The sequence below is a fragment of the Notolabrus celidotus genome, chromosome 12, assembly GCF_009762535.1.
Source record: "Notolabrus celidotus isolate fNotCel1 chromosome 12, fNotCel1.pri, whole genome shotgun sequence".
Lineage (NCBI taxonomy): Eukaryota > Metazoa > Chordata > Actinopteri > Labriformes > Labridae > Notolabrus > Notolabrus celidotus.
The window spans coordinates 20,128,577-20,152,084 of record NC_048283.1 but is presented as its reverse complement, the minus strand read 5'-3'; the positions used below and the strand labels follow the sequence as shown (position 1 = coordinate 20,152,084).

The following is a 23,508-nucleotide window of genomic DNA, read 5'->3' as shown; positions in this document are numbered from 1 at the left end:
GTGAGGCTTCAAATAATATTAATTTGTACTCATTTTTATCTACTGCCTTTAGCTCAGTAGTTTTCGTTAAAGTACGTCAAACACGAAGTGTTAAACTTTGAGAGTCGTAGCCGTTGAAAGTGAAGCTAGTGCATTCTGGGAGATGTAGGCAAGTCTTTTCCGGTGATAAACGGATGTGGAGATGCTCGCAGTGTGTGGACGCCATCATCAACATGACATTAATTTTTATATCTGATATTTCAAGGATGTTTTTTCATGTTTAAAGCCATGATTGACATCCATACTTTAAGATGGGGTTGTGTCAGCCCCAGAACCTGAAAAGTGGCCTTTATTTTTCAGAACTCCTAAAGTTATTAGCGTCACGTACAAGTTAACGTTAACGCTAGCTGTTTTTATGTTTTATAGTAAAACATTAGCTGGCATGGACCTAACCCTCATCTTCTAATCTGGAGGCAGGAGATGATTTTATCCCAGAAGCAGAATTTATTTGGTCCCATATACGCAGACTGAGGTAAGTGACATTTGGTGATGAAAGTGAATCACAATGTATTTCTTATTGTTACATTCCTCTCTAATACACTTCTTACACAGAGCATGGGAGGGAAATGAGTGCCTTATGTTAAAGCAAGATTTGCCAAGGCTGGCAATAATCCCAGTAAAAAGAGGGACCAAAGTACTCATCATAGTTGACTACTCTAAATCTGCCACACATTTCTCTAACTGCTGTCTGGAAATAAGTCACAGGAGCCAAACACTTAACACAGCCTTGGACGGAACCATTATCTTTATGGTCACTTCATTCCTCTTTGTGCTAGATGCTGTATCAAGTCGTTGCTCCCTATCTGAGTTAGCATGCTAGTAGGTATGAAACATTGTCTTAAATACAAGTTATTCGACAACCGGTTCCATTTGATAGTTTCTGTTTCGGGTTATGTGCTCACCTATTTAATATTTGTGTGGATTAAAATTAATATCATAACGTCATTTTCTGTATTTTATGGAGCTACTCCTCAGTCTTTCCACCTACGCTTTGACAGCTGCAGTATCACTCCCTGGGATACAAGATTCTCTGGGTGGACAGTTCCACATAATTCATAGCGTAACAAACATGACATTTATGTAATTTTGGTATATCAGTATCTTCAGTCTAACAAAAGCTGTCCTCTGTGGGGATGATGCTGTAATGCTTTGTAAAAACTGTTGATTTACTTCTTAATGTTTCTTACATGTTTCCATTCTCTGTGCTTATTTGCAGACCATCCAGATCTAAGTTGGACCAGCTCCTCATGTCTGAAGAGTCAAGCATAACAGCATGATTCCACATTAATGAAGGATAATGATCCACATTCAGAAGCTAAATGTTGGGAATGTGAAAAAAATTTCACCGTAACAGCAACCTTGATGTCATGCTACCAAAGCCACAATATTAAAGCCACCTGCCAGGACTGCAAGATTACCTTCTCTGACACCTGGCGTTCCTTTCTACATCCCTGGACAATGCACACTCACCATCCCTCTGCAAAAAGTGTCTCTCAGTAAAGTGTGGAACCTGAACAAGCATGAGTGCTGTTACTAGAAGCTCACTCTTTGATTTCTGCACACAAAAACCACAACAGTGAAGACTTGTCTAATGAGTTGAGTGTACTGCAAAGCACATAATCAACAGTGCATGACTCCAAAATGAGAACTCGACGAAGGGTACGGATGAAGCGGGAGAAAGCTGTAAGCAGCGTGGAGTATGTAGTGAGTGACGATGATGGCCATGTTTGTAAAATGTACGGTGAGAAGTCGGATGATTCAACAAGCTCAGAATCAGACGATGAAAAGAAGAAGCCCACCAAACCTGCAGGGTTCTGTCCAGGTGATCCAGAATCAGACGGTGAATCAAGTTCAACCGATGATTCCAGTGATTCTTCTCATCTTTCAAAATCGAAAGCCTCCCCTGCAGTTGTTCCTTCAAATAAAAACTCAATATGTGCAAACTGTGGTAGAGGCCCCTTCAGATCACTGAAGCTCCATTTACTGCACTGCAGTGGTGTAAAAGTGAAATATCAGTGTTTTCTGTGCAAGGAGCTTTTTGCGACCCAGAAGTTACTCAATGAACATTACATGTCTTTGTATTCCTGCGACATCTGTGGACAAGTTTTCTCAAACGAGGTCATGTACTATCAGCACCCCTGTCCCAAAAAGAGCAAATCTCCTTTGTCCCTCTTTTGTTCGGAGTCGATGCCCCAGGTGTGTAACATCTGCAAATCCTTTTTTACCTCTGAGAGAACTCTGCTCCACCACGTCACCAAGGTCCACACATCAGTAGTGAGCACCAAAGTGTGCATTATTGGAAAACCATCGATGCTGACAGATAAACAAATTTTACCAGCAACCCATTCAGCTCTGATTAATCCAGATGCTTTCAATCTGGCTCTCAATGGAAAGCTCAATGATGGCCAAGCTGATGAACCAAGTCCTTACTCCTTCCTCCTAGGCCGACCAACATGCATTGCATCTTCTGCCACGCCTTTCAGAGCGGAGACCAACGATGCCACTGAAGTCTCACCTGATAAAACTCCAGCTTCTACAGACTCTGGCTCCCTACAAACACCGACTATTTTAGCCATGTTTGAAAACGACAGCCATGACGTGGCGTTGATGAAACGCATGAACACAGGCTGGCGCTCCAAAGCTCCTCACCCTTGCAGGCAGTGTGGCGCCATCTTCCGGCAGCCCTCCCTCATCATTAGCCACCGCTATCTCCACCGGGGCCGCCGCTTACACCAATGCCAGTGCGGCCGAGCCTTCAAGCACCAGCTGCATCTCCTGCGACATTGTGTGCAGCATTCGGAGAACATGAGCTACATCTGTGTCAGCTGTGGGGGGACATTCGCAGGAGCAACAGTCTTAGCTAATCACTTAAAGGGAAAGTCCTTGAAAAAATCCCACCCTGGATGTAAGCCAAAACGTAAAGTGAAACAAAAATGCAGAATGCCCTTTACATGCGACTGTGGACAGCTCTTTTTTAGGCCTTCAGCTTACATATGGCACCAACTTAAAAACAGGACAAAAACAAAATGTGTGAAGAAGCACTTGAAATGATGAAGCACCGCCACAGTATCTGTATTTTTGTTTTTGGGTAGTCCTCCCCCACTGCGTGCACCACACTTCAAATACAGGGGATAAACCAAAGGGATTAATAACACGATATAACCAAGTCACAAAATTGTAACACATTCTTTCTTAATGGTTTTTATTACATACATGTCTAGGCTGGTTGCTGAATGATTAGTAAAGATGTGCAAATGATACACAGCAAACACGGTTACAACAAGTTCCTTTTTTGACATCATTAAAAACAAACCCACAGTGATTATATTCTTTTATTCATTCTTCAGCCTTCAAACAAACAAATGAACAAACAATAAGCTCCAGTTTATCCTCCAGAGAAGAGTGAGTCCAGTTTTGCACACGTGTTTTCTCACACAGTGAGGTTTGTTGGGAGGTGTCGTGTTTTGTTTTTTTCAGGATTCAGATTTGGTTTCACTAAAAGTTATTCCAAATGTTTTGATCCTGATAAGTTTTGTTATTCAGGTTGAGACGGTCTAGAACTTTTTTATGGTTGTATTAAAACTTAATGATTTGATTTTAACTGTAGTAAAAATAACTTAGTTAATGCCAAATTTCTGTCCACTAGATGGAGCTGTTGGTTTGCTGAAAGACACGTTTACAAGGCATCTTGCACTCAAGTTCGTTCTTAGAACAGGTGTAAACCGCTAGATGATATTTTGAAGTGTAGACATGAATCTGTCTGAGTTTCTGTTGACATATAATAAAAACTTTTAGTAAGAAATAAAGCTTTCTTTGAAAGTACTTCAGTTATAATTCAGTTGCTTGTCTTTGAAGCGCATCAAGGCACATCATTTAATTCATCATTCACTTGGTGAGTTGGTAAAAGCAGAACAGGGAGGAATGATGAGAAAATGTAAGAAGACAAACCCTGTTTTCTAACAGTGTGCTTACCATTCATTAAACTGTCTCCTTTTGAAAAAGAGGATTTGAGCAAGGTTTTTATAAAAACGTTTTGGTTAACATTGTCATATATTGTATCAGGATAAAAATAAAATGAGCATGTACAAATATATATCTTATTCCACAGGAATAAGGAAGAGAAGGAATCCATCAATGAAACCTTACACATAGTAAATAAAAGAGGGCAAGCCCTGGAAAAGAGCATCTCTGTAGACCTGGTTTGAGATTAATCCACTTCTTTGTTCACCCTCCTGAATATAACAGATTCTCAAGATGCACTGTGATTCTCCCACAGAGAAGAAGACTGGAGGGCTTCTTTTGTCTGTACAGTTTTACAGCTATGAGTCATTGTGCAGTGCAGTCAGCACAGGGCCAGAAGATGAGATCTTTGGTAGGTATGCCAGTCCTCCAAGTGGTTCAGCATGTTAACGGTCTCGAGCTGCTCTGTGAGGAGAGCATTTGCCTTCTCCCTTTCATGGACACTGCAGGCAAACACACGAGTGTCTCTATAACATGAAGCCATGTCACCTGCAAAAGAATAAAATGTATATGTTTCTTCTTAGCTGGCATGTTCCTGTACCACATCCTGCACTACACCGTCGTAAGCCTTGTTTACCTGATCTCGGGGTTGCGGTGACGTAGGACATGAAACAGCAGCTCAGACGTTTGTTGGAAGCAGCGACTGAGCTCGTCTAACTTTTGCTCCATGGAGAGGATTCGCTGCTCCAGCTCCCGATAAGAGTTATTCCAATTGGCGCTGAGGTCGCACATGATCATCTGCATCTGTTGGAATCAGATGCACAATGCAGATGCAAAGGTTTTTGTATCATCCAGGGAAAACATTGGAAGGCCCAAATACAGACATAACCCTGTCTAGGGTTACTGGATTTACTGCATGTACATAGTAAATATCTGCTGCACAGAGGAAAGACTTTCCTGTTTAACTACATTTTTCATCATCATTGCAACTTCATTTTTAAAACAGATGCAACAAATTAAGAGAACTGCTTGGTTTGGTCAAACTGATTTAAACTGAATGCAAAGTAACCACACGTTCCACTTTTGACACCTCACCAAGGGTCTACACTTGTGGTTTGTAATATTTAGGGCTAATTTACACAGCATCTGATCTAGAAAGTATGACATGTAAAAATGATACCATGATAAGCACTCTTATAAATGTTTCCTCTCAAAAAGCGTGTCACTGCATTAATGAACATAGACATGTCATGATGCCTTTCAAACACACTTTCAGCGTATCTGAGCTTCTTGGAATAAAAAGCAGTTTCTAAGTATGCAGTGAGTGTTTTTAGGAAGTGCTCTGTCATCATATATTGTATTAGATATGCCAGTATGAGCTGTTGTTTTACCTTCGGGAGGTCAACCATCTCACTCACGTAATCTCTCAGCTTTCTTTGCTTGAGGCGTAAATGTCTGAATCTGTAAGGAGAAAAAGACATACAATAGATGTTTCTCATGTATTGAAACAACTTATTCTTAATTATAAGTATCTAAATGTCACACAAACAGAGACAGAAGAAAACTTCAACTACCAGTGCAAGACTATTTCTTTGTAAGACGGCAATAAGACATCACATAGAGTTACACTCAGGGTTTAAATGCCACAATAAGGAAATTATCCAAACCCATATTGCTGTAAAGCTATACGTCCCTGAAGACATCCGAATGAAAGTCTTGCATACTGCTCTTAATCCCATAACGTGTATTTTCCTCCTGCTCACACTTCCTGCAGTGTGCTTATTTATAGTGGTTGTGCCCGGTGTAAAACAGGAAGTACAACCCTTCCACCCTGGCCTACACACACACTCACGATCCTGTTTACACACAAACTCACGATCCTGTTGTCTGGATAATGAACTATACAGTCACACTTCTGGGCTTCCTGTCTTGTGCAAACCACTTGTTCTTGGAAGAGGAGCTCACGCACAATAGCAAGATACAAACTAACTGCGACAGAAGGAAGGCGCTTTATTTTGATGGCTCTGTATTGTTTTGAAAGTGATGTGCATTACGACACACTAGACTATCTGTGAAGATATTTAATGATCATGATCATGTCTGTCTGAATTCTATTTAACAACAGGGAGGACTCTGTAAAATCCCTGTTCTTACAGAAGAGCAAATTCAATCTAATTAGCTATCTAAATTAGCCGTCAAAAACTGTGACACTGTGGTTAAGCTTGTTGACACAAAGTTAATGGCCGGTAAAATACACATGTAGGGCACACAAACCATCACCCTCTTACATCCCTCTCCCAGACACACACACACACACACACACACACACACACACACACACACACACACGTCCTGCATGAAGGTGTCAATTTGTGACAGTAACTCACACTCTGATAGCTTCCAGCAGGCCTCTCTGGTGTCTTCGGTGCTCGCTGCGGTTGCCCTTAGTTAGATTTGTGCGGTGCAGTAGCCAGCATTCCCTTAGCACATTAGCAGCAGCATGGCGGATCTGGTTATGAAACATCAGAAGGTTAAATGATTGGAAGTCAGGGTGTTGAAAGATAAAGGAATGTGGGAATAGGGCCTTTAAGATGTCAGTGAAACTTGCAAAGTGGACTGAGGAAAACAACATTTATCTTGTTCAAATCAATCATTTCAAATCCGGATGCAAAGCCATGAGTCAATCAGGCCAGCTGACTCAATCTGGTAGTCTTTCCTGTTTAACCATTTCAGATAAACAGAGTGATGAATCTTATTTTTCAGATTTTGTACAAACACTTCAGAACTACTCCTGTATCACCTTTGTGCACTTTTCCCTTTGATCCTATTCATGTCTGTTTGTCTTCCTGCACAAATCACTGTTACAGCCCTGTGATGATATCACTCTGGCCCTGTTGTGAGGGTTATTAATAGAGGCTGTCAGTGTCCGCATCCAGATGTCTTCCCTTGTTCCCATCAGTGTAAATCTGGACTGAAGATTCATGCACACAACACCACCAGCAAAGGCATAAAGATGCACCTTGTGACAGGATGCAGCCACGAGGAGAAAGGAAATGGTTGTATCCTCCAACGTGGTGCACCTACTTGAGTCGCTCACTGCTTTACAGTTAAACAAGAAGCTGTAGAAAAAGCACAAACAGAACTAAAGCAATTTGAGCTCCATCAACATTATACTTTAAGGTTTCCCTAAAAACATTCTTCCAGCCTTCTTTCAATGCTCCCTTCTAAGCTTTTGTTTATCAGACACCTCCCAGTTGAATCCTGTCCAAGCCTACAAACAGAGTAACTCCCCTGTAAGTCGCTTCCACATACACACAAACACACACAAACACGTAAGCTGAACTGGTTTCCTGCCCACTGTTGCACCGTCCCGAACTGACACATGTTTCTTTCCTGACACAGATCAGATGATTTCCTCCGGCTGACACCTTGAGAATGCTATAAAAAGGTTGGCAGGCCTCATCTCCCTCCTCTTTTCCCACACAGCCCATCCTCTGGTGTCTCTTATTTAAGGAAAAAAGGAATTATATTAAGACTCAAAAACCAAAACACACATGCGACACGGAAAGTAGCGTCGCTTCCACCCTGACACTTCCATCCGCTTTAGGGTTACTCTTATTTGTCTGGATGCTGGATAATAAGCTCTGAAAGTAGGGCGGGAAGTTGACTGTTTATTTCACATTTATATATGGAAGTTTATTTGATTGATGGATAAATATTATCTCAAAAAGCTGCAAAAATAAGGGCTCCTGTTTTCAGATTTAGTACCTTCCCATTTGAGCACCTTCAAATGTCATGTCAATGTTGTTTTGTCGCATGGAGGCTGAATTGCATCAGCATTTGAGAAATAGATAAACAATAAAGTAGATAAACTGACAAATACGGTTCAAAAAAAGTCAATAGGAACAATATATTGCCAGATATAGTCACCGTGAAAAAACAGAATTAAAATTATGACGTCTTTTTAATCACATTTGCATTTTTGAGATATGCCCCAAATCAAGTAAGTCTTTTTACAAAATCCTCGGCTATTCAGTGTGCCTGAAAACTGCTTTCCTGGCTCCACTCGATCCAAAGTAAATCTTTAGTCTTCAAGTGTACCTGGCCCTTACCTAGAGTCCCCCACACTACCATTGTATCACTGTATCGTCCTGTTTTTACCAAAGTTTGATTTAGTGAACTCAGTTCTGTTATTGTGCAACACAGCACAGACTTTTCAAATCACTCTGCACTTTCAGCTGAATAACCACACACTGTTCCAGTAACTTTGAACACAATAAACACAGAAATAGTATCCACTGAAATGAATTACCTAATTTAAACAAGTTTCAAGTTTCTGCAGGGTGATGAATGAAAGGGAAAGTACATTTAAGACTCAAAAAAACTTGACAGTACAGTTTAAACATGAGTTAGCAGTAACGCGAGTGTAAATAAGAAGTGGTGAAAGGGCCAAAACATGCAAAAAATATTCTGGTACTGCCTTTGAAGTGAAGCCAGTCTGTGGTGCAAAGGATGAGAAACAGCAAAAATGGCCATGTGTGCACATCCAAAAGTCATATTTCTGATGAGGAAAACTAAGTAAAATTCTTCCAAAAAATAAATCATACCTTGGTCCAGCACAAATTACAGTCCTTGCATGATTTGAGCTGTATCACTATGATTACTTTTACCTTTACGAAACATATTTGCTCTTACCCTTTTGGAGATCTGGATGTCCAGCATGAAAAAGTGCACGTGCTTCTCTCCTTTGTTCAACGCCAGCGTCTTGTTCACCACTGCAACTAGCATGGCTGTGCAGGCTACACCCTGAAACCAACATACACACACACAAACACACACACAGAGACAGGCACAAAAATATGTTGGCATGGTTACTCACAGATTTACCATCTTTTGATCTTCCACACAGTTTCTCTGCAATCTTGTAAGCAGTGGAGTTTAATCCCAAACTACTGCAGCTACATCAACAAGGCAGAACTCAAGAGAAACTGATGTTTCACTTTTAGAGACTGAATTTAAGCCTAAATTTGTCTAAAACCTCAAGAGTGGGTCTTGTCTCTCAAGGGAAAACTGCATGTTGATACTAATGCCTCATATGGCTTTGTCTAATAAATCATAGTTATATTTAAACGACTATAGAGCTGCTTTAAGAGTAGCTTTGTGCTATTGCTGGACAGGGAACCACCGAATGATGGAGATTTAGATATTCACATCCACATGGTCACACAAACAGACACATCATAGGACACAGACAAAATACTGCACTGGTTTTATGTCCAATGAGGAAGATGATAACCAGTCTTTACCTGTGTTCCTTTTCAGCTTGCATCAGAGAGAGAAAGAAAGAAGGAGAGAGCGACATCAAGCAGCAGCATATGAAAGTACAGACCACAATTTTAAATGATATATTTATCCTTCACTCCAACAGCCTTAAATATCTATCATTACACTGTCTGTAAAACCTGGGAGGTACACACTCTTTCCATGAATCCATCCCCACACAGAGATGTGATGCAAACAGTGTTGTCAACCCCTGAACACAGCTGTGAATAGAGTTATGGCTGGAATTATGCAAAAGTGCTAACCGACTGTACTACAGGTGTGAGAGCCCCAGTGACCGGCTCCCAGGCCAGATCTGCCCTGATGGGAGTAGGAAATTTAGTTTTTCCAAATCCCTGGCACAGGTTGGCACACCCTCCTGTTGCACTGGTGCCAAAGGCAATAAACCACCTAAAAATGGATATGGTGGAAAGTTTTCCCTTATAAGGGGGGAAACTTATAAAAACAAGGCAGATGGAGAAAGAGAGAGGGGGGAAAGATTGTTTTCCACTCTGTCACAGAGGTGTCTGAACCGGACTGGTGCCCACATCCAGGATCCCGCTAGTGACTCTTATCTGCACATACCAGAGTTTGACCCAGCAAAGCAAAGTCTATGACCTCTCCAAGAAACACATAGACAATCCTTTCTTCTAGTATGTTAATGTTTATCTTCTTTTACTGTAAGCTCTTTGTGTTTTACCTGAAATATAACTTCCCCATCCTCTTAACCCGTTATCTTATCTGTTGACCCTACCTCCTACCCTTTTCTTCATTCCTCACCTTAATTAAAACTTTTTGATCTTGCTGAAACAGAAAATAGAGCATTTTAGATGGTTTTTTTTCCTAAAGAAAGTATTATCCAAATATTTGAACGGACTGTAAAACTTTTTCTGCTTTTACTCTAGGATATTCAAATTACTTAGCATATCGTTTGTACCAGGTTTGGTGACTGCACAAGTTCTTTGCTTCATTGGGTGAACAACGAAACCCATGTAAACAGTGTTGGACATAGACTCATTAGATATGTATATGGGGGAGCAGGTAGGGTAAAGGTATAAGATGCACTTGATCAAATTTGAGTGGAATTTGGCTAACCAGATTTGTTGGGAATTTATGGAAGCATTAACGTTCTGTAACCAGAAGGCAGCGCTGTGAATTTTATAGAAAATTCCAGAATGGGTGTGTTCAGGCCATGATACTTGTTAAGCATAAAGAATTTAGACCAGTTATGTTACTGTACAGTTGGGTTATAAATGCTTACATTTTCATGGTGAGTCATGATTATACATTTGCCACCAAGCCATGACCACCCCCTCTCACAAAAACTCACAGATTTTGGCACACATCAAGACCAACATCTAAGGAGTTTTCTGAGAAAATTTGATGCAGTTATGATCATTTGGCTTGGAACCATAGCTCATAGAGTGCATCATGGCATTTTATTTGTGTATTCTGTGATTAAATATATAATTTAAGGCAATCTCAAAGATATCTGTGCAAGGTGTACCAAGGACAAGGACAAAGTCTGTAAGTACAGCAAAATGATGTGATCCTTTGGCAGGAACCTTGCAGTCGGTCAGTACAGATGTTTTGTTAGGACAGCAAAGCACCCGCTTCATGTCTACAGTATCCCTTGCTCATCTCTTTTCATGTGAGTGCCTGGTACCGCCAAGGTCCTGCATGAGCCCCGTCCATTTATTTGCAGCTGTGATCTAAATCACACACACAGTGGAATGAAGGCATTCATGTCTGTCAGCACAGCTAGGGTGTGCAGCCGGGCAAAGGGGGTGTAATGTGTCCAAGGTAACTAGTGGAACAGTGCAAAACAGGCTGGAATATAACTGGAGAGAAATGAACCAAACTGAACTGACTCAACATGAAATGGGAAAACCAAATAGTGAAGGAAAATAGTGTGGAAGGGTTTCTGCAATGGAACAAAACAGAAACAGCAGGGAATGAAACAAACCAGAGAGGATGATATGGAACAATTCAAAAGAGAATAGGGCAAGAAGTAAGGGCAATAAAATTGAAGAAAACAGAACAATATATTGGAGAGGAATGTAATGAAATGGACGTAATGGGAAAAATATAAAAAGGAAAAGAGAGGCTTGAATGCTATCCAATGGAAGAGAAGACAAGGGAAAAGAGCCCGAAAGAACAGAGCATAAAATGAAAGCGAAACATAATTAAATGAAAATGAAAAGAACGATCACAGACCATATTGTTTTGGTGTCTTATCAAGGTCAGAGTCCATGCAAGGAAATGTCAGGTTTTTTGGTATGAACAAATATGGAAGTGATATGTTGATAAGATCTCTCCATTCTTTTTGTTTACCAGACTGATGTCCTAAGTGTTCAAACCACGAAAGACATTCTGGCTAGCACTCCTCTGCAAAGAGGCCAAACAGGCCAAAACATACACTTCAAAATAATAACATGGCTGCTTGTATTATATTGTATTGTATTGTATTGTATTGTATTGTATTGCATTGTATTATATTGTTTTGTATTGTATTCTATTGTATTGTATGTAATCAATGCATTTTAAAACGTGCTAAGTCTTTAGTTTCTTTAAACAAACAACCAAACCTTACCATGACTCCAGTGAAGAGACACACAGCCTTTCCACAGCTGGAGTGCGGTGCCACATCACCATAGCCCACTGTGAGGAAGGTGATGGCTATGAGCCACAGCGCTGTGTTCATGTTACTGGTCACTTCTTCGGTCCCCCTGTTAGGGCAGAGAAAGAACTGAGAGTGTAATGTCACCAAATATGTAAAATGTACTCATATACCACTATAGTTATGAGAGAAGTCAACCCAGCTGGCAACCCGTATCCATGGACATTGATATTTGGTTAATGTTGGATTAATGTTAAGATAAAATGCAATTGACAAAGAATAATTACTACATATGAATTGTTATTTTGTTGATTTTAAATTATGTTGCAGTCAAAGTCAAATTTCTTCAAACTGTTTTAAGCCAACTCCATCCTGACATTCAGTTGTAAGGTACTGCAACTAAAACCCAATGTCTGCTTAACCTTATAATGTCAACTGAACTTTAGATGCATACAATTTGTTGGTTACAAGTTGTGTTGTTAGATAACCAAACTCCAATGAGTCTCCAGTGTCCATGGATGATATCAATCAAACATTGGATTTTGAGGTTAACTTGATATTCATGGCCCTAAAAATTATACTTTGTTCCAATGTTGAGGTTAATGACAAACCAATGTTGGGTTTTGACATGAAACTACTGTTCTCATCAACCAATAATCATTGACTGTCCAATAATGGGGGATGATGTCATCACAATACTGGGATTTGGATGTCAACCCAGTTTTCATTTCCAACCCAAAGCAGCGTCCATTGTGTATGTCATTTTTGCCATTTTAAATTGTACACTGGCATTTTTAATTAACAGTGATAACTCTCTCTGATGAACAAAAAGCAAACCAGACCATCAGCTACAAGATGGGTAATTTCTATGTAGTCAGTTTTACTACCTGCACGCAGTACCAGGGCGTAGGTGTCAGATGAGCACGCCGAGGAAACAACTTTACACTTACATTTTCCTCAGCAAGTGTTGATTATGAGTGATACATTTGAATGCCAAAATAAAACAGGATGAAAGGGATAAGACAAACAGCTTTGTCCACAGGGGATGACAAAATCAACACAAACTTAAAGTTCCTCCCATGACCATTAACTATGTTCAATATGCAACGCAGATAAAATAGAGAAATGTTCTGAGACAATTATTAAAGGCTTGTTAATTGTGTTTATAAGGAACTATTGGTTTCCAAAGGTTTTGCAGTGAAAGTTGGGTTTTTGTTTTTGTATTGAAGATTTTATGGAAAATAAATAGATGCATCAACATCTATAAACCACTTAAGGACCAAATAAACAGTTGGGAACAGTGTATTTCGGAAAATAAATACGAGAAAATCTGCGTACCACATTATAATGATAAAAAAATCCTGTAAAATCCCATTTTACTATGGAACCCTGCTTATGAAACCACAATATTGAAACATTTAATTATCTACTATATCTATGATATCTATCTTTCCATATGTCTAATGTATTGACAAATTGAACAATTTTCAAGTTCAGCCATGCCAGTGCACACTAACACCACGAATTACACTAATGAGATAGAGTTTTGTGGAGGGAAAAAAGTCTGAATTCACATTCCCAACAACCTTCTGTTTCCCTTTCATGAAGTTCTTATGATTTGATTTGAAATCGTTTCCTTTCTTGAAAATGTTCCAAAACTTTTTTCATGCGTACCCACCATCACTCTGGACTTTGCAGCGTTGCATCTTAGACACAGTAAATTAAACACACAAATTCCTGTCTATAAAGTGACTCCTGACTTTGATAAAGGTGTGTTCAGTAAATGAGACAGTGTTATCAGTGATATTGCTCTTCTCCACAGTGCAGACATTCTGTGGTAAACTTGTAAAACATGGTAAGCATAAGTTCATTAAGCCCACAACAGGTGACACATTGTCTGTGAGTGTCCGTCTGACTTCTGAAAGTGGCAACGAACAAATGTTTAAAATGGCTGGTGCAACAGATGAGTGTTGAATGGTTTGCTAGTCTTATCATCTCTCAATCAAAAGCTGTTTTATTACTTTTGACAAGTAAAAATATACAAGACTGAGACATGTGGAGGAAAAACCGCCTGTAGGGTTCAAATGAACAAATGACCTCACACTGGTCACACACATTGCAGAGGATAACGTTGACTTTGACGTTTAGTTGGCCTGCGTTGAAGAGCAATTTGTTAGAGTAACCAAACAGAAAATCATGACTATCACAGCAGTTATTTCAAATCCATTCTGAGCAGGAAAGTCAAATTGACCATCAAGATTTATGAAGGAATGTTAAACTAAGGAGCGCTTTGTGTTTCTAAAGTACATGTGTGTGACTGGAGGTGGAAGTCTGAGGAAGTTAAATGCTAGTGTGTGTGTGCATGTGTGTGTGCAGACCTCTATGAAAAAAGGCATCGAAAACAGTGAAAGCAATCACACTGTGTTGTTTTTAGTGCAGGTACAGCTTTGAGCTATTGTTAACCAGAAAGGCTAATACGAATTTGTTTTCAGAATCCTTTTTATACATTTTATCAAAAGTGAAGATTTCTAAATATAAGTTCACCATGGCGTTCAAAAGTCTGTATTAACTGAGGCCCTGACAAGCTGTCTATTAAAAACTCAATTTGATTGCCCTCTGATTCTTTGGACAAAGTGTTCTTTGGACTATCACTTCTTGTTTCCATGATATCTGAATGTAGCTTATGTTCAATTTCACTGAGGATCTGGTGGATGTGGATCTTAAAACTAAGTGGTTTTTGCAGAAAGCAAACGTTATCTCAGTTATTTTTTTCTACACGTTCATCCTTAGTCCAGTCAAAATTGGCAAACAGCTCTTTCAAAAACTGAAAAACTCACAAGGAATTTTCGCCCAAATGTCAGTTAGGCTTTTTGAACTTCACGTTTTTGTTCTGCAAACAGCTGTGGAGCAAACATGTCTGAGTAGTAGACTAAAAAAAGTATGCTAAACAACAGAAAAGTATAACATGATTCACACATGTTGCTTTCCTGCTAACATGCTGTCCTGTTTCTAAGCCAACTATAGCTAAAGCTACCAGACAGTTAGCTTAGCTAAGGAAAAAAGAAAGGGAATATGGGAAATAACCAGCCTGAATCTATCCAAAACTTTGTCAAAGCCTAACTGGCAGAAAGCAAAGTCAAAGCATGTAAATGAGCCTAAGAAGCCTTTCTACTGCTATTGCTAGTGGAAGTTCTGTGAGTAAGTATGATGACAGCAAGAAGAAGACCTGGCCAGTTCAGCAGAAGACACAGAGTGCTAGCAGATATCCATCCAGTGGTTCTGCATCCTCTCAGAGTCCATCCAAAACAATGTCAGGACAAAGAACAAAATACATTTTACCACACCAAAGTGCTTGGGACAGAGTCATGCTGGGCGTTTTTTGTTTGTCTGTAGTCTTTATACTAAGCTAATCGTATCTAGGTGTTAGCATACAAAACTGAGGTGTAAATATTTTCATTTAATTCTGTATTTTTAATCTGCTTTTTACTTTCCTAAAGCAAATTATAGCTGTATTTGTGAATCTCATTATATTTCAGGAGTTTTTGATCATTGACAGCTTTCCAATTTAAAACTATTATTTAGTTGATGTCACTGAGAATTCAAACTCCAGGGCTAGGGCAAGGGCTTATCATCTCTTTTGACCTCTGCAGGTGGTTGTCTTTAGTGCCAGTTGTCAGCAGGATCATAGAAAAATTATCAACCCCACTCAGCCTCTTCAGATAGAGCAGTAATTCTAAAAACCTTAGAATACACACATCACACTAGTGTTTTGCTAAATGTTTGGGTTGTACCTTCAAACACCATATTAATGGTCAGACTATTATTGATTACACAGATGCACAGAAGTCTTGCTTACCTCTCACAGAGAGTAAGCATCCAGGATGCAGAGAGCCAGAAGAAGAGGATGAACACCAGCAGCGTGCGTGCAGGATATTCGTTCATCAGTACCTTGAGAACAAACCGAAAGGTGAAGTTGATGTTGTTGAGGGAGCCAATGCTTCTGTAGGAGGCGCTCAGCAGCACTTTGCTGTGCAGAAGGATGGCTCTGTGCACTAGGTACAAGCGCAGGAACATCAGCACTGATAAAAGCAGGTCGATGTCCATCATGACCCATACGGGCTGGCTGGAGACACAGAGCGAAGCTGCAGAAGATGAGGTGGCATTGCGTCCAATCTCTCTGTATGAGCCGACAGGATGGATGATACAGACCAACAACTCCAGACTGATCCCAAGAATCCTGTGGCTGGTCATGGCAATACGCCAGTCCACCTGGTTATGATCAATGATGAACAGCTGGAAGACAGAGGAGGACAGTAAGAGAGCATAAGGGAGGAAACATGATAAAAGTGCTAATGGAGGTAGACACAACCCAAAATATAGTCATATCTTTGTGTTAAAATGTTTATATATACAGTATGGAGGTCATTATTATAAGGGTGTGACCATTCTAATGGATGAGGGTTCATTTCTCCTTAACTTTGTTATCTCTGACACACACAAAATGCTTCTTATTTTCCTATGATACTATAGTAGGGCGTTATTAAAAAAATGTTCTTTCTATGTTTTTATTTTATTTCAAATGATATAACCCATATCCAAAATAAACTCAATGTTTTCAGATTGTTTCCTTCCTCTATCTCCACTGATGGGACTTGAAGCATCTTGATGCTCATAAGCTGATTGAGTTCATCGACTCTGACACCAAAGCATTGAAGCTTCGTCAGGCCTTGCTGAACCCTGCCTGGGTTTGGGATCTCCACCCTAACCTCTTATCTGCTCTTCACACTTGCATGGTCCCCATTTGTATCAGACACACGTGACTTACTACCAAACTGAGAACAACATGGCTGAGAGTATAAACTCAGAATGAAAGCATACAACGATTGTTTGAGTCCTGAAAAGTAGTCCAGTATGTTTACTAATACTGTGCATACATACAGCACTTTCTGCACTTGTTTAACTTGCACTTTACTAAATATGCGTGCTGTGACTGGGCATATAAAAGCGTGTTTACTCTGCTTAATTTCATCCAAATCTCCTCATGTATATTGAATTAGAAAACAGCGGCAGCGAGCCATTTGGATTGAAAAAATATTGTAGCTGCAACAATGTTCAAACTTGTGTGGGCTGAAGTTTTCATCCAGGTTCTTTTTTTTCTTTGTTATGCAGACAGCAAATACAACACAGATTATCAGTGTTGAGGCTATCATCAGTGGACCGAGAGCTCTTCCTTAAAAGTTTGCCCTCAAGTATCTCCAACAAGGCATCCGTTTAAAGAAGTTAAATGAACAACAAACACAAGTGATTTAAAAAGACATGCACTAAATATAGCAAGTCAGACGCTTAAGATTAACACAAACGCACAACTCTCACATAACAATAAGGGTACCCAAACTGTTGGAAACATTGGGGTAAACGAAAACACACTCACCCTGATGTCTTTATAATGGAAAGCTACAATGAGGGCCAGGAGACACCCAGTGGACAGGCTGATGGAGGAGTTGATGATGATCAAGGCGGTGTATGGGCCGTCCTGGGAAGCAAAACAGAAAAGGAAGATAGGGTATAAAATGAAGGCTTCTGGCAAGTTTGATTTTATTGTAGAAATGTTCTCTGTTATCTGATGAAAGTGAGACGGAGCTTAACAGAATCTTGTTCCCATTGTGGTCAAGATGGCGATGGGAACAGTGCAGACAAGTAGAGGTAGAGAGAGGGGTAGTTATGTTGGTTGAACAGATACAGTAACAGCTAGAGATAAAGGTTAATTGCTCTATAAACCTCTAGGTGTCTTCATAAATGTAAATCATCTGTTTTAAAGTAAAATTTCAATCTTATAGTCAGTCAAAAAGAATCTCCACTTATTTCATAACCAATCTATTTTTGCAATTAATTCGACACAAAATGCGAACAGTCACTGTACGAAAGTGAAATCAGTGATTACTTTAAGCTCTTTTCTCGGCAGGTTAAGGAGTATCTACATCCGTCATTCATCCATCTCAAGCAACTGCAGCAACGTCAAATGAGGATTTGAACAGGAAGTGCACCTTAATGTGGTTTACAGTTAAAAAAAAAGATAATTACAAACTTTCAAACTTGAGGAAATTCGAGCGTGTAGGTGGTATGGTGTGACGTTGGTTGGCAAGGTGTGCTGCTTTCCACAGTTTCTCACATAGCATCCACATCATGTCTGCATTTCATCCAGGGCTTATTAGAAGCTCAACAGATTCCATAACAGAGATTCAACAGCATTACTTGCCGAATTTCTATATTTGCTTTTGCTTTGCTTTTTCTATTGGAAAAAGTCATTTGGAGCCCTGCGAACCTAATTTGGGTTAACCTTAACACAGATTGTTACTCTCAGTCTTGGATCAACAATGAGCCACCATCACCAGGGTGGGCCACCCACCCAAGGCAAAGCAAAGAAGAAATAACACTATAACACTGATTTCAGGGCTAGGGAGGGAGGTGGTCTGGCTTGTATGTACAGTAATAAATAAAGAGTTTAAAATTTGGCTGCTGGGATTCCATTAGCTCTTACACACAAATGCACTAAAGGTCTCTTTTGGAATCGGCTTATAAATAACTGCCTTAACAATAATTGTGCTGATGGAGTTGGGAAGCCGTAGGAAGGGAGAGACCACAGCAGGTGAAACATTCAGGTTTACTCAATACCAATCAAAAAGTGTACAATTTAGGGATAAGCTCAGGTGACAAATACTATGATTTTGGTGAAACTGACAAATTACTTTACAGTAAGACAGATATGCACTGTACACATATTTAGTGAGAAGTAAGAATGACACTTCAAGGAGATGTAAAGATTGTTCAGGACAGGTGGAGCTGGTAAGTTCTCAGAGAGGAACAATAAGCTGCATTTTAGCCCTTAAAGACCTCAAATAAGCAGGAAAGTTCAAACGAATTAACTATTGGTGGTGGGCAGGTCTTAATTGGAAAAGTTACTGCTGCAGTTCATTTAAATGATATCCAATAACTGAATATGCTTTAGTCACTTTAACACCCCATATAACAGAAACATGACGTCTAGATATGGGCCACTTCAATACAGCTTTGAAGCAGCAATGGCAACATTTTTCATGATGCAATCTTTATTTCATGTGTCTTATACAGAATGCTAATGTGGATTGAATAGTGAGGCATGTGATCAACAGTAAGCGTGATTTAAGTTAGCTGTTGAGTCTCAATCACATTGCATCATTTGGTATAAAAACACAGAACTTAAAAAATATAATTTTCCCCTTTCTCTTGAAACATTGGTTGGAAAGGTAAATGGACTGTGTTTATGTAGTACTTTCTCTAGTCTTCTGACCACTCAAAGCACTTTTACATTACATGTCACTTCACCCATTCACATCACATTCATACGCTGATGGCAGAAGCTGCTATGCAAAGCCCCATCAGTATTTACTATTCCCATTCAAGCCCAAGTGTCTTCCCCAGGACACTTCAGCATATGGATGGCATGCTGAAGTGTTCGAGTATACCAATGAGGCATAGCTGCCCAATAATACTTATTAGAAGAGTCCAAATAGAGCCAGAATATGTAGGTTGGTTCCTTGCATCACATTTAAAGGGGCTTGTGGCGAGAGAGGGGAGAGCACTCTAAGTTAGCTACTGCTGTTGGAGAGAGGGAGTAACAAAAGGTGTGATTTACTGAGGTACAATGAGGATTTCCTTTAAATTATTTTACAGGGGCTATGCTCCTAGCCACAAATAAATATGTCCACACTCCCACAGAACCCTACTAGTGCTGGGTCTGGCCTCTCTGACCTCTCTGACAGGTGAGAGAGGAGGACAGGGTCTACATAAGAACTATTAAGGTCAACTTTTGTTAGTGCAACAACATTCTTAACTTTACCCCCTTTTTTGCCAAATACAAGAATTGCCTTCTTGGACATCTTGCTTGGCTTCCAACCTCAATATCTGTTATATGTTTGGAATTGTGAAGTCAGTCCAGAAAAGTTAATAATGAGTTGGAAAAAAGAGACAAGAGCCTCAAGCAGGTCAAGGTGCACAGTCCTGCCTCTAGCACAGTCAAACTCAAGACATAGAGAGTTTTGAGCCGGCCATGCAAACACTCTAATTATGTGCTTAATGATGTGGAAAGATAGCCTGAAGTACTGGGAGCAATCTCGCTGCAGGGGAAGAGGTGAAATGTGGAAAAAGGTTCCATAAATAGAGCTGTTTTTCGTGCATTTCCATGAAAAGGTATGCATATAATATAACCACAGACTGGTGTTAACTCTTCAGAGATGCCATATTTTGTCCAGACAGTCCCTGTGTGACTACATGAGATGAAGATGGCACAGCTCACATTCCTGACTTTGACATCACATAAAGTTTAAGATGAATGCTGACAGCCAAAGTTGAATGAGCAATGCAGCCTCACCAAAATAATATGCTTTTACTACAGCAGACAACACTTTTCCAGTGCATCAGCACTTGCACGGTACCTTAGCTGATGCCTGTTGTGGTAAATAGAGAGACAACACCTGTTCTTGGTTGGATTTGTAAACTGGAGGAGCAATGTAATATTCATGCCAGCACCGTTAATATCACAAACATGTTTTTCTAGCTCCGACTCTTTAAACACAGGAATCAGGCATTATTTCAATGGGTTTCTCATATGACTGCAGCTTATTTAAGTGAGAAATGTGCAGTTCTTTGACACTGTAATCCATCACTGACTTCGCAGAATGGAGGTGGTCTGATGTTTTGCGGCATGCATGAGAACTTTTTTCCACATGTGGAGCTGGCGTGTGCTTGAGGAGCTCAAGGGGGAGTTAATAATTTGTTGATTGTGAGGCCTGGCATTGTTATCCACTGAGATCTGCATGTTAATGTCATGAGGCTGTGCTACCAAATAGTGTGTCTGGAAGTGGAAGAACTAATCAGTGGGTCAGGGGGGGTCAAAACCCAGGTGCAGGTCCGGCTGGTGTGTTGCATGCACAGGGCAGAGGCTGTCTGCAAATCAAGAAAGTTGTTATGACAGCAAAATGGTGCAGTTGTGTAATAGTGTTTTTCGTAGTACTTACTGAAATGGATACATGAACTCATATATTTAAAATGGCTGGGATTTTTTAAAAATGTATGATTTTCTTTTGCTGAAGGATGCTGTCACAAAGAATATGATATATGACATGCAACAGTACTGTATAATAAAATACAATTTGATATGATAAAATACACTTATGCAATTTGATACAATATGACATGAATGTATATAATATCTGTTTAAATGTGATACAACGCGACATGATACGATACGATGTGATGTGATGTGATGTGATACGATGTGATGTGATGGGATACGATACGATACAATACAATACGATAAAATAGGACACGATACGGTACTATGTGATGCAATGCAATGAGACATGATAGTATAGGATAGGACACGAAATAATGGGCTAAAATATGATGGGATATAAAACCACACGATACGATGCAGTTTGTAGCCATATGATTTGATTTGATAGCCTGGCATCGCCAAACCACTTAACCTTAGTAAGTTGGTCTGAATCTGTTCAATAAATTTCCTTTTTCTATAGGGCATAACTTAGTAAGGTAACTTAGAGTTACTCTTTTAGAATTATGGTGGTTCATGACCCACCTGCCAGCAGAAATGAATGTGAGCTGGCTGATGGGTTTGGTGATGTCAGGCTAATACAATATAATATAAATATAGTCAATATATAATAGACGACATAATATGATACAATACAATATGATAAAATGCAATTTGATAACAATACCATATCATATGATACCATATGATGTCATTTGATACAATATGATAGAGATAAATACAATAAAGGATTAGATATGTTCCAAATTAGATAGGATGGAATAAGATGGGTTACGATGCAATGTGATGTGATATATCAATATGATACAAAATGATACAGGATATTAAAAGTACAATTTACGATTTGATACAATACGATATTCACATGATTTGACATGATTGGATGCAATATAGTCTAATAATAAACAATAAGATATGATAGGATAGGATAGGATAGGCTTCATTACGATATGATTCCATACGATATGATAAATGTGATACAATGCAGTTCCATGGAACAGTTCCATTCACAGCAGCATTACATTTATTAAAATCAATAAAAGAATTGGTCTAAATATTAGCAGAGGTGCATACCAATGGAAACCAAAACATTGTCTATTACCCACATTGAACATGTTCCATATGCCCATGGCAAGAATACAATGATTTTTTAAAGTACTCTGAAAATGTCTTGACAAGCTTGACAAACGTGAATAAATGCAATGTGGTTGTTACTAACAATTCAGATGCTTTACGGAGGATGATGTTAAAACGTTAACTTTGCAAATGTACGTTTTGAGATATGTTGAAGAGAGCAGCGATTCGATTATGTTCTTTTGATTCGATTACACTAGAACGTATTAGCATCATGGCATCATGATGAGACTGTCAGAGGAGACGCAGACAGGAGACATACTGGGAAGCTTTCTCAACAAAACAGAGATTTAACAACTTAACATCTGCAGCCATACGCACACAATTTGACTAGTATAACACTTTCGTCATCACTGGGGGTAATTTATACAAACCTACCGTATCATAGCGACATAACTCTGCGTGGCTGATCATGAGTAGAATCCCCAGCACAGCAGCGCCCAGAGACAACGCACAGAGCCGCTTTTTATCCTCCACCAACAACTTTCTGTCTCGCAATCTGTACAGGTCGTCTCCCTCCATGAACGCTGTCCGCTTCCCTGAAAGCGAGACAGTTACTTCTGCCGAATCGTTAGTTTTTCGATTGTTCAAGCCATCGCAGTTCACACTATCCACTCTGGAGTCTACGTGAAGACTACAGTTCGTCATCTCCATCTCCAAAGCGCACACCAGAGCGCGGTCGCCTGTGCCTCTCTCTCTGTGGTCCCCCTCTGCTCCACCGTCCTCCGCCTGTCCGCTGTCCCTGCTGCTTCCCCCCACAGTCGGGGAAGGCATAGTCCGATGGCCGCTCTGTGAACCAGGCCCTTCTCTCGTGTGTTGCTCATTGAAGTAGCGGGGTTCAACAAAACACTTGCGCTTTACTCTCACCGTAAACACTCCTACCAACCTGCGCGGCGTGCGTACGCGCACCGGTGCCATTTACAGACTAGGTTGTGCACTTGTATTTGCATGGTTTATTATTTTAGGAGTATGCGTCAGACTGACATAAATAACGTATTTGTATGTTTATGTGTGCGAAGAAAAGGCCTATTGTCACGTAGCCTAAAACAAAATGTATTTTTAATTTTCTTTAGGCTGAAAGTTTTGACAAGTCTGCTCTAATTACTGTAATTACCAAACATGTCCAGTCAAGATACAGATTAGTTGGAGGGTCAATTATCTGTGTTGCAACTCTAAATTTATTTCACAATGAACCGAAGCTATTTTATTTAGTGTTTAAGCGCTGCAGCAGCTGCGAGGTCCACAGTAGCAACACAGTGACACCTCGTGGTTGAATACCCTCAACATCTGACTTGTTGACAAATCAAAACAATAATCAAGGTCTGCC

The 23,508-nt window shown here is 39.8% G+C and overlaps 2 protein-coding genes across 2 annotated transcripts; one reads left to right on the top strand and one right to left on the bottom strand.

The window, feature by feature from the left end:
* Positions 1 to 142: 142 nt before the first annotated feature.
* si:dkey-79d12.4 (zinc finger protein 836) lies at positions 143 to 4,221 on the top strand. The gene is made up of 2 exons (XM_034697594.1): positions 143 to 511; positions 1,256 to 4,221. The coding sequence occupies exon 2, from the start codon at positions 1,681 to 1,683 to the stop codon at positions 3,088 to 3,090; it is 1,410 nt and encodes a 469-aa protein (XP_034553485.1). The 5' UTR covers positions 143 to 511; positions 1,256 to 1,680; the 3' UTR covers positions 3,091 to 4,221.
* On the bottom strand, positions 3,358 to 23,081 carry kcnn4 (potassium intermediate/small conductance calcium-activated channel, subfamily N, member 4). Its single transcript, XM_034697585.1, has 9 exons — positions 22,560 to 23,081; positions 17,370 to 17,471; positions 15,795 to 16,231; positions 11,912 to 12,047; positions 8,695 to 8,805; positions 6,387 to 6,508; positions 5,391 to 5,460; positions 4,637 to 4,803; positions 3,358 to 4,548 (listed from the first exon to the last, which is right to left on the bottom strand). The coding sequence occupies exons 1-9, from the start codon at positions 22,953 to 22,955 to the stop codon at positions 4,545 to 4,547; spliced, it is 1,545 nt and encodes a 514-aa protein (XP_034553476.1). The 5' UTR covers positions 22,956 to 23,081; the 3' UTR covers positions 3,358 to 4,544.
* Between the last annotated feature and the right edge of the window lie 427 nt (positions 23,082 to 23,508).

Coding starts and splice junctions, on each gene's coding strand:
- si:dkey-79d12.4 (XM_034697594.1), top strand. CDS start 1,681: ATGAGAACTCGACGAAGGGTACGGATGAAGCGGGAGAAAGCTGTAAGC.
- kcnn4 (XM_034697585.1), bottom strand. CDS start 22,955: ATGCCTTCCCCGACTGTGGGGGGAAGCAGCAGGGACAGCGGACAGGCG. Junction 5,461..6,386: donor CTGCTGGAAGCTATCAGAGT/GTGAGTTACTGT, acceptor TTCTCCTTACAG/ATTCAGACATTTACGCCTCA. Junction 4,804..5,390: donor AGATGGTTGACCTCCCGAAG/GTAAAACAACAG, acceptor TGATTCCAACAG/ATGCAGATGATCATGTGCGA.